At 44.0% G+C, this 12021-nt stretch overlaps 1 protein-coding gene across 1 annotated transcript in view; it reads left to right on the top strand.

Annotated features, from left to right (window-relative positions):
• GIPC3 (GIPC PDZ domain containing family member 3) overlaps positions 1-12021 on the top strand; it is a 186479-nt gene that overhangs the window by 63975 nt on the left and 110483 nt on the right. The window contains exon 4 of the mRNA XM_056571276.1: positions 4113-4225. Coding sequence (XP_056427251.1) covers positions 4113-4225 — 113 coding nt within the window. The remainder of the gene's footprint in view (positions 1-4112; positions 4226-12021) is intronic.

Here is a 12021-nt window from a genome sequence, read left to right as displayed (position 1 = left end):
ACCTAATGTGGGGAACTATACTGCACCTAATGTGGGGAACTATACTGCACCTAATGTGGAGAACTATACTGCACCTAATGTTGGGGAACACTGCTAGCCTAATGTGGGGAGAACTCTGCCGCACCTAACGTGGGGGGGAACTCTGCCGCACCTAACGTGGGGGGAACTCTGCCGCACCTAACGTGGGGGGAACTCTGCCGCACCTAACGTGGGGGGAACTCTGCCGCACCTAACGTGGGGGAACTGTGCTGCACCTATCGACGTTCGCTCACGCTGCGCTCCCAGCATTCAAGGGCCGGCATTACTACGTCCTGACGCCGGCCCTAGAGCATGACATGCGTGAACATCAAGGGGGTGGGGTGGGGGGGGGGTTACGCCTCCATGTCCATTTTGCTTGGGGCCCCCAAATTCCTTCAAACGGCCCTGATAACACACTGTAAGAAACCTCCTCATGTAATCTTCTTAGAATTGGGGTGACACACTGTAGCAAACCTCCTCCTCATGTAATCTCCTTACTACTGGGGTGACACTGTAACAAACCTCCTCCTCATGTAATCTCCTTAGTACTGGGATGACACACTAACAAACTTCTTCCTCATGTAATCTCCTTACTACTGGGACACACTGTAATAAACCTCCTCCTCATGTAATCTTGTTACTACTGGGGTGACACTGTAAAACCTCCTCCTCATGTAATCGCCATACTACTGGGGTAACACACTGTAACAAACCCCTCCCCATGCAATTTCCTTACTACTGGGGTGACACACTGAAACAAACCTCCTCCTCATGTAATTACCTTACTACTGGGGTGACACACTGTAACAAACCTCCTCTTATTGTAATTACCTTACTACTGGGGTGACACATTGAAACAAACCTCCTCCTCATGTAATTACCTTACTACTGGGGTCACACATTGAAACAAACCTCCTCCTCATGTAATTACCTTACTACTGGGGTGACACATTGAAACAAACCCCCTCCTCATGCAATCTTCTTACTACTGGGGTGACACACTGTAACAAACCCCCTCCTCATGCAATCTTCTTACTACTGGGGTGACACACTGTAACAAATCCCCTCCTCATGCAATCTTCTTACTACTGGGGTAACACATTCACAAACCTCCTCCTCATGTAATCTTGTTACTACTGGGGTGATACACTGTAACAAACCTCCTCCTCATGTAATCTCCATACTACTGGGGTGACACACTGTCACAAACCTCCCCCTCATGTAATCTCCTTACTACTGGGGTAACACACTGTAACAAACCTCCTCCTCATGTAATTACCTTACTACTGGGGTGACACACTGTAACAAACCTCCTCCTATTGTAATTATCTTACTACTGGGGTGACACACTGCAACAAACCTCCTCCTCATGCAATTAGCTACTACCTGTGGTGACACACTGTAACAAATCTCCTTCCATGCAATTACCTTACTGGAGTGACATGTGACATGTCTCCTCCAGCTCAGCCCCGCCTCCTCCACAGCATCACTCGGGTCCTTCAGCCACGATCTCTCCTTTTTCTCCACAGCTAAGCCCCGCCCCCAACATATGATGGTGACATCATCACAGGTCCTTCATCTCCAGCATTTAGCAGTCCGGGCCGGGGGAGGAGACGGAGGGAGGGTAAGAACAGAGAGGTCGGTCCTGCAGAACTAATGTAACAGGGACGGCGTTCCTCCTGTGGAAAAAGCAAAGGAACGCCGTTCCTGTGCGTTCCTGCAGGACTCGAGCTCTGCTTTTAACCCCTTTTAACCCCTTAAGGACCCAGCCAATTTTCACTGTAGGACCCGGCCATTTTTTGCACATCTGACCACTGTCACTTTAACCCCTTAAGGACGCAGGACGTAAATGTACGTCCTGGTGAGGTGGTACTTAACGCACCAGGACGTACATTTACGTCCTAAGCATAACCGCGGGCATCGGAGCGATGCCCGTGTCATGCGCGGCTGATCCCGGCTGCTGATCGCAGCCAGGGACCCGCCGGCAATGGCCGATGCCCGCGATCTCGCGGGCGTCCGCCATTAACCCCTCAGGTGCCGGGATCAATACAGATCCCGGCATCTGCGGCAGTTCGCGATTTAAATGAACGATCGTATCGCCCGCAGCGCTGCTGCGGGGATCCGATAATTCATAACGCCACACGGAGGTCCCCTCTCCTTCCTCCGTGCGGCTCCCGGCGTCTCCTGCTCTGGTCTGTGATCGAGCAGACCAGAGCAGGAGATGACCGATAATACTGATCTGTTCTATGTCCTATACATAGAACAGATCAGTATTAGCAATCATGGTATTGCTATGAATAGTCCCCTATGGGGACTATTCAAGTGTAAAAAAAAAATGTAAAAGTAAAAGTAAAAAAAAAGTGAAAAATCCCCTCCCCCAATAAAAAAGTAAAACGTCCGTTTTTTCCTATTTTACCCCCAAAAAGCGTAAAAAACTTTTTTTATAGACATATTTGGTATCGCCGTGTGCGTAAATGTCCGAACTATTAAAATAAAATGTTAATGATCCTGTACGGTGAACGGCGTGAACGAAAAAAAATAAAAGAAAGTCCAAAATTCCTACTTTTTTTATACATTTTATTAAAAAAAAATTATAAAAAATGTATTAAAAGTTTTTTATATGCAAATGTCGTATCAAAAAAAGTACAGATCATGGCGCAAAAAATGAGCCCCCATACCGCCACTTATACGGAAAAATAAAAAAGTTAGAGGTCATCAAAATAAAGGGATTATAAACGTACTAATTTGGTTAAAAAGTTTGTGATTTTTTTTAAGCGCAACAATAATATAAAAGTATGTAATAATGGGTATCATTTTAATCGTATTGACCCTCAGAATAAAGAACACGTCATTTTTACCATAAATTGTACGGCGTGAAAACAAAACCTTCCAAAATTTGCAAAATTGCGTTTTTCGTTTTAATTTCCCCACAAAAATAGTGTTTTTTGGTTGCGCCATACATTTTATGATATAATGAGTGATGTCATTACAAAGGACAACTGGTCACGCAAAAAACAAGCCCTCATACTAGTCTGTGGATGAAAATATAAAAGAGTTATGATTTTTAGAAGGCGAGGAGGAAAAAATGAAAACGTAAAAATTAAATTGTCTGAGTCCTTAAGGCCAAAATGGGCTGAGTCCTTAAGGGGTTAAGTGTTAATAACTCTGGGAGGCTTTAACCTTTCACTCTGATTCCGAGATAGTTTTTTCGTGACATATTCTACTTTTTGTCGATACTTGCATCATTTCTTGATGAAAAATTCCAAAATTTGCTGAAAAAATTGAAAATGTAGCATTTTTCTAACTTTGAAGCTCTCTGCTTGTAAGGAAAATAGACATTCCAAATAAATTATATATTGATTCACATATACAATGGGGGAGATTTATCAAAGGATTTAGACTGGTTTTTCTTGTCCAAATTTGTCGCACAGAAAGTCGCAGTCTAAATATGTGCGACTTTTCTGCGACTTTTGCTGTAGAGGATTTTTAGAACATGATGCATGCAAGTCTATTTGAGACTGAAATGCATTGGAAAATGCATTGGTGCTGAATTTATCAAGTGCGACTTTTCAGCGACAAGTCGCATAGGCTGAAAGTACGCTGAGATGTCAGACCATGTTGGAGCAGGTTTAAATATAGACTAAAGCATAGATCATGCAGTCTGCGCAGAATTTATCAAGAGCTGTGCGCCATTTGATAAATTAGGTGCACAATAGACCAGATTAACCCTCTGTAGTTTGGTCTATATTGATGCGGGACATAGACAGCTTTGATAAATATCCCCCCAATATGTCTACTTAAAGTTGACATGTTTTTACTTTTGGAAGACATCAGAGGGCTTCAAAATTCTGCGGCAATTTTCCACTTTTGCATCTTATTGCCTTTGATTTCTATTGTAAAAAAAACGAAAAAAAAACGTATACTGATATATAATATGTGCGACAACTGCATGTGAAATATGTGATGTGAAGAAAGCCCAAAATAAAGCACCAGTTACTTTAAAACTGAGATATAATAAATCAAAATGGAATATAATAATGTTTTGAAAAGTTCTGTTATTTCAAACTGTTTAAAAAGGTGGTTATTTCTCCTAGATATGATTGGACAAAGAGGCAGACCCAATAAATGTGCTAGTGAAGGAAAAATATCCAGTGGAAAAGAAACTCTTCGTCTCAGAAATACAGGCATGGCTACTTTGGAAGAACTGGTAAGTAAACTGTGTCTAGAATTGTGATGTTCTATAGTATAGAATGGAGGTAGAATAAAAAAATATACATGAGGTTACACTCCAAGGCCTAAGTCCAACAGCTTTTGTAAAGAATAAAAGACTTTGTTTTCCACTGTAACACATTTTGGGGATTTTTATGGTAGAATAGATTAATCTATGTTTTACTATCTATCAACCAGCCCTTATTTACCATTATATACTATACAATATTGGCAATGGTATATGTCTGGTGATGCCACCTATTCTCATGTTACTTCCCTCCTTTTGTTGGAAAAAATTTCCTGGCATGTTACATTTGGCAGGTTATGATGTTATGTAGATATATACAGTATCTCACAAAAGTTAATACACCTCTCACATATGTGTAAATATTTTATTATATCTTTTTATGTGACAACACTGAAGAAATGACACTCTGCTACAATGTAAGGTAGAAAGTGCACAGCCTGTATAACAGTGTTTAATGCTGCTGACCCCTCAAAATAACCCAACACACAGACATTAATGTTTAAACCTTAAAGGGGTACTCCGCCCCTAGACATCTCATCCCCTATCCAAAGGATAGGGGATAAGATGCTTGATCGCGGGGGTCCCGCCACTGGGAACCCCCACGATCTCTCCAGCAGCAGCCCGGAGCTGCACGGAGCAAACTTTGCTCTGTGCCTGATGAGGGGCAATACAGGGGCCGGAGTATTGTGATGTCACGGCCCCGGCCCCTCAATGAAAGTCTATGGGAGTGGGCGTGACAGGTGCTGCTGGAGAGATTGTGGGGGTTCCCTTTGGATAGGGGATAAGATGTCTAGGGGTGGAGTACCCCTTTAACCCCTTCCCGCTATAGGACGTATGCATATGTCCAATCATCCGACATGTTCGTGCATTTGGACGTATGCATACGTCCTAGCGATCTCCGGCACTGCAGGAGATTGGCGACAGCACCCGGCTGTTAATCATAGCAGGAGTCCCACTGCAGCTGCCGGAGCCGCAATCGCGCCGGTCCCAGCAGCATTAACCCCCTAGATGCCGTGATCAATCCTGATCACGGCATCTATGGTGTTGCCAGGGGGAGCGCTCTCCCCTTGTTCTCCAATGGCGGTGCTGCGATACGATCACGGGTCACTGTTGGTTGCTATGGCAGCAGGAGGTCAGATCATGACCTCCTGTATGCCTGCTACGGAAGCCTGTGAGATTCAACCAGAGGCTGGATCACACAGGCTGTAGTATGTGCAGCTCATCAGGTCATACTGTGCTGCAGTACAAATGTATAGCAGCATAGTATAACCTGTAAAAAGTGTAAAAAAAAAAAAAAATAATAATAATCTTCAATAAAAGTATGAAGTGTAAATTTTTTTTGAAAAAATGCCCCTTTCCCAATAAAAGCCCTTTATTATCACGAAAAAAAATATCAAATTCACAAATCATATACATAATAGGTATTGCCACATCTGCAATGACGTGTACTATAAAACTATAATGTAAATTATCCCACACAGTGAACACCGTAAAAAACATTAAAAAAAGCGCAAAATTCGCCAATTTTGGTACAAATAGCGGAATAAAAAAGATCAAAAGGTAGCACATATTGCAAAAATGATACCAATAAAAGTAGAGCTCGTCGTGCAAAAAATAAGCCCTTACTCAATGGCGTAGGACGAAAAATAAAAAAGTTACGGCTGGTGAAAAATGAATGGCAGAAAAAGAATTTTGCTCAGAAAAGGAAAAAGAACATAGAAAGCTATATAAAATGGGTATCGCCATAATTGTACCGACCCACAGAATAAATATAGCATCACTTTTACCGCAGAGTGTACACCATAAAAAGAAAAAGAAACGCCAGAAATTTTCCAGTTTTTCACAATATTTTTAGGTTTTTCACAAAAAATACTGCATGTGTCAACAAAAATGCACCACTTATATAAAGTACAATATGTCACGAAAAAACAATCTCAGAATCGCTCTGCTCAGAAAAAGCGTTCTAAAGTTATTACCATTTAAAGAGATACATGTGAAATTTAAAAAGAAGAGTCATTGAGGTAAAAAATGGGTCCGTCCTTAAGGGGTTAACCCTTAACATTTTGACCTTAAGGACGCAGCTGTTTTTTTGCAAATCTGACCTCTGTCCCTTTAAGCATTAGTAACTCTTGGATGCTTTAACTTATGAATTTGATTCCAAGAATGTTTTTTTCACGACATATTCTACTTTATGGTAGTGGTAAATTTTTGGCAATAGTTTTATCATTTCTTGGTGAAAATTTTCAAAATTGCATGAAAAATTTGAAAATGTTGAATTTTTTTAACTTTGAAATTCTCTGTTTGTAATAAATATTTAAATACCAAATAAATGATATATTGATTCACATACACAATATGTCTACTTTATGTTGGCATCATAAAGTTGACATTTTTTACTTTTTGAAGACATTAAAGGGCTTCAAAATTTAGCAGCAATTTTCCAGTTTTTCACGTAAATTTCAAAATCAGAATTTTTCAGTGACCAGTTCAGTTTGAAGTGGATTTGAGTGACCTTTCTGTAAGAAATACCCATGAATGACCCCATTATAATAACTACACCCCTCAAAGTATTCAAAATGATATTCAGAAAGTTTGTTAACCCATTAGGTGTTTCACAGGAATAGCAGAAAAGTGAAGGAGAAAATTCAAAATCTTCAAATTTTACACTAACATGTTCTTGTAGACCCAAGGGGTAAAAGCAGAAAAGCCCCCCAATATTTGTAACCCAATTTCTCTCGAGTAAGGAAATACCTCATATGTGGATGTAAAGTGCTCTGTGGGTGCACTAGAGGACTCTGAAAGGAAGGAGCGACAATGGGATTGTGGAAAGCAAATTTTGCTGAAATGACTTAACACCCTACAGGTGTTTGACGAGTTTTCAGACTTTGTTAAAGTGGGAGGAGTATTTGAAAAAAAATTCCACAAAAATGTAGTTTTTTCCCCAAATTTACAATTTTTACAAGGGGTTATAGGAGAAAATGCCTCCCCCCCCCCCCCCAAAAAAAAAAAAACGAAAAAAAAATTAAAAAGACTGTTGACTCTGGTTGGTGCTGATGGAGCTGGTGCTGTTCCTGCCACCCCACCCCTCCCCAGCAGTCGTAGCAGTGGAAGGTGAGCGCAGTGGGCCCCCGAATCAGACCTGTGAGAGGATGGACGATGGCACAGATAGGCCAACTGACTACATAGGATGCCTCTGTAGTTGGTCACTTTGTCCTTCCACTCAGTGAGTGTAGCGAGGGTCCAATAAGGTGGATATCCAGAAGTCATCCCGCTGCCGAATGGTGACAATTCTGCTGACACTACGCAAGCCAGAAAGCATGCATTGTGCCATTTGTGCAAGTGGCTCGGAGGGACCCCTCCCACTGCTCCTCCTCCTACAGTTCAGCCCCTACAGGGCTCATGTGGCCGAGAGATGTAGGCACCACGTTTCCAGTGCCCTGACCAGCCATCGTTTCCAACACATGCTCTAAGAAATGAAGCAGTGGAACGACGTCGTTCATCCCGTAATCCGGCGACTTACTAATAATTTGGCTTCCTCAAAGAGCCTGAGCAAACGGCAGGTGTCACGTAAGAGCTGCCACTGGTTCACATTAAAGTTACACAGCGGAGTTCCCCTATCCGCTTGGATCATCAAGAAATTGGTGATGGCTTTTCTCTGTTCGTATAGTCAGTCCAACATATGGAGGGTGGAATTCCAATGTGTGGCAACATCACAAATCAGACTATGTTGGGGGATACCGATCTGACGCTGCAGCTCAAGGAGGGTATGCTTTGCGGTGTGTGAGTGGCTGAAGTGCATGCAAAGTTTCCTTCCCATTGTTAGGTTGTTTTGCAAATGGGAGGAACACTTCATAAACTGCTTCACAACCAGATTAAACAAGTGTGCCATGCAGGGCGCATGGCTCAGTCTTCCCAGTCGTAGCGCATGCAAGATGTTCTTCCAGTTGTCAGTCACCGTGGTTCCCATTTCTAGTTTTCATGGAGTAAGCCATGCTCCGATCTCTTTACGAATGACTTTTAGCAGTTCCTCACCTGTGTGACTCCGTTTGCCAAGGCAAATTATGTGAAGAACAGCATGACACCGCCATGCCCTGCACAAATGGTATGCCGAAGGACCACTGAGACTTGTCTGGGCAGAGGAGGCTGAGGACACGGTGAAGGATGAGGAGGCGGAGTCGCAAACTGTCACAGGACCAATGGCCTGAGAGCATGGAGGAGGAAGTGGCATGACCTGTCCAAGTTGGTGTTGTGGATGTGCAGCAACCACATTCACCCAGTGAGCCGTAAAGGACATGTATTGTCCCTGACCATAGTTACAGCTCCAGATGTTGGTGCTGCTGTGCACTTTGGTACACACTGACAGGCTCAAAGACTGGCCCACCTTCTCTTCCACAAAATTGTGCAGGGCTGGTACTGCCTTCTTCGCAAAGAAATGACGGCTTGGTACTCTCCACCTCGGTTCAGCACATGCCATCCATCAGTTCTCTGAAAGGTGCAACATTTGAAAAGGGAAGGACTGCAGCACCAGAAACTTGGACAGGAGCACATTCAGCTTCTGCGCCATTGGATGAGTGGGCTCAAACTGTTGTCTCTTGGACATGGCTCCGCCGATAGATTGTTGTCGGAATAGCTGACTAAAAGTAGGAGGAGCAGGAGCATCTGGAGTGACAGAAGGAGGGTATGACATAAAGCTCCCTTCAGCTGAGGTGGTGGAGCCTTGGCTGGCTGAAAGAGGGAGTGGCATGCCACTGGGTGATGCAGCCGGCTGGACCACTACATCGGAGCTACGGTTCTCCCAGGCCACTTCATGGTGACGAAGCATATGTTGACGCAGGGCCGTGGTGCCAACATTGGGACCCTGGCCACGCTTCACCTTCTGCCGACATATCTTGCATGTGGCTATGTGAACATCCTCCGGATGCTTGATGAAAAACTGCTACACCACGAGTAGCTGATTTTCCCACCAACAGTGTGCACTAATTGACTTCCCCCATCTACAGGAACCCCTGTTCCACTACCTCCCGGGAAGGTAGGCTGCCACGAAGCAGGTGGTCTCCCCCGGGCAGGTTTGGCTTCAGAATTTCAATTCTGCCACCATGCTGACTGCCAACCATGCTACCACCTTGCTGGCTCAGCTGCTGCCTCACGGGCCACCTGCAACTCTCTTTTCCTGATGATGATGAAGCCCCTTCTGCCCCCGGCTTCCAATTGCGATTGGCTTTATCATTTTTTCATCATCGAGTGTCTGCACGTCACTGATGTCCTCCTCAGGTTCCCCAACAGTGTCTGCTTCAGGATCCTGAACCCTGGCAACACCGCCTCTCACGTCACTCTTCTCATCACTACTTGGCCGCCTAGCTGGGGAAGAAGCAGATGTCTCCACTTCTTGGCTGGGCAGTAGCTGCTGACTGTCCTCTATTAGATCGTCCTCTAGTGGAGCTGAACCCACAGCACAAGATACTTCTTTAGGTGAGGGAACAGCATAGGACAGAGGCAATGGGAGGACAGGGACTGCTCCCGGGCTATGCCATCTGGTTGTGTCTGAGGAACCCACCGACTGTTGACTGGGGGTGTCAGATGTCACTTGTGATGAAGTGGATGACCGTGTTAACCAATCGATGACGGCAGATGGGTTGCTGGTCGAGACACGACCGCTAGCTGATACCGGGAGCTCAGGCCTCTCGCTGTGACTCCTGCTGCCACTCGCTTCTAGTCTGCTGCAACCTCTGCCTGATGAATTCAAGCCTCTGCCACTCCTCTGTGCACGTCCTGGCACTTCTCTGCCCTACATACTTAGTGCGTATATGAGGGGAGTACAATACGTTTCACTACGCTAAAACAGTATTTGTCTAGAACAGCAGCAGGTGTGCACTTTTGACTGTCCTTTCACAGTATCTAGGCCCTTGACAGATTACCAGGTACAAAACAGTACACTACTTAGATGTAGATATATGGTATGCACTTATGAGGGCAGAAAAATGCGCTACAGTACACTTAAAAAAGTATCTGAGTACAACACCAGCCGGTGAGTACTTTTGCCTGGACTTTCACAGTATCTAGGCCCTTGACAGATTAACAGGTTTAAAATAGTACACTGCTTAGATGTAGGCATGTGGTATGCTCTTATCAGGGCAGAAAAATGCGCTACAGTACGCTTAATAAACATATTAGAGTAAAACACCAGCCGGTGATTACTTTTAGCTGTCCTTTCACAGTATGTAGGCCCTTGACAGATTAACAGGTACAAAATAGTACACTACTTAGATGTACGTATGTGGTATGCACTTATGAGGGAAAAAAAATGCGCTACAGTACACTTAAAAAAAGTATCTGAGTAAAAACACAAGCCGGTGAGTACATTTTCCTGGTTTTTCACAGTATCTAGGCCCCTGACAGATTAACAGGTTTAAAATAATACACTACTTAGATGAAGGTATGTGGTATGCACTTATGAGGGCAGAAAAATGCGCTACTGTACGCTTCAAAAATTATTTGAGTAAAACACCAGCCGTTGATTACTTTTGGCTGTCCTTTCACAGTATGTAGGCCCTGGCAGATTAACAGGTCCAAATTTATAAACTACTTACATGTAGGTATGTGGTATGCACTTATGAGGGCAGAAAAATGCGCTACAGTACAATTAAAAAAGTATCTGAGTACAACACCAGCCGGTGAGTACTTTTTGCCTGTCCTTTCACAGTATCTAGGCCCTTGACAGATTAACAGGTACAAAATAGTACGCTACTTAGAAGTACATATGTGGTATGCACTTATGAGGGCAGAAAAATGCGGTACAGTACACTTAAAAAAAAACTTATTTTTGCACAACACCAGCAGTACACAACAGTGCTGCAGCACAAAAAGCTGTGTACTAAACACAAAATTGCACTCTGTCACAGACTATTAGGAATGGACTGCTGGTTATTATAACATCTACAGACTAGTATAACCAGCATATGATTTGTTGTGGAACAAAGACACAGAATTGCGCATATAAATAATTCCTGCCTTTTCTGCTAAGGTTTATGAAGTTGAGGCAGCTTGTTGAAATATATGTGGCAACACACAGCTATGTGCCCCTCTCTGTAATACTATGCCGAAGAAAGTAACTGGGAGGTTAATGGCTGCAGTAAAAATACTTTTCAGTGAAAAAAAAAACACTGCTTTCTGTCCACCAGAATGCTGATGTGACTAGGATGTGAAACACTGCTGGAATGAGCTTTTCCCTTACGTCCTAACCAGTAGCACAGATGGGGTATTCCACCCCCCGCGAACTGGTAGGACAGATGGAAGTTTTATTGAACCTAATTAAACAATCAGTAAGACACACCCACAACCCCCTGTATAAGTAAGAGGGTCATCCTCTGCCTCATTGTGTTTTTTTCTGTCCTCCCGGACAGTGGGACAGATGGTGACCCCCTTACTCCTGTTGGAGGGGGGGGGGGGGGGGGGTTTCTTACTTGCAGTTCTGGGCTTAGTTTGCGCCCATCTGCTTCTATCCTCGGAGCCGCGACTCCAATTGCGGCCCCGGCCGGAAGTGCGTCAGCGGCGTCTGACGTCACTTCCTGTTTCTCTCTTTCGCTCCCGGCTCGGTTTTTTGCGCCGTTTTTGCCAATAATGCGGCGAAACCGAGCGAGGAGCCTCTTCTATAACCCTCTAACAGATAGGGTTCCTTTTCCTCCTGTTTTTTGTAAGACAGGATTTCTTTTTTCTGCAACTCCGCCTTGTGGGCGGAGTCTTGTTTTGGCGCCAGTCAGGAGGATATT

Source organism: Hyla sarda, chromosome 1, assembly GCF_029499605.1.
Source record: "Hyla sarda isolate aHylSar1 chromosome 1, aHylSar1.hap1, whole genome shotgun sequence".
In the NCBI taxonomy this organism is placed as follows: Eukaryota; Metazoa; Chordata; class Amphibia; order Anura; family Hylidae; genus Hyla; species Hyla sarda.
The sequence above is the reverse complement of the archived record's forward strand: the minus strand, read 5'-3'. Positions and strand labels throughout refer to the sequence as shown.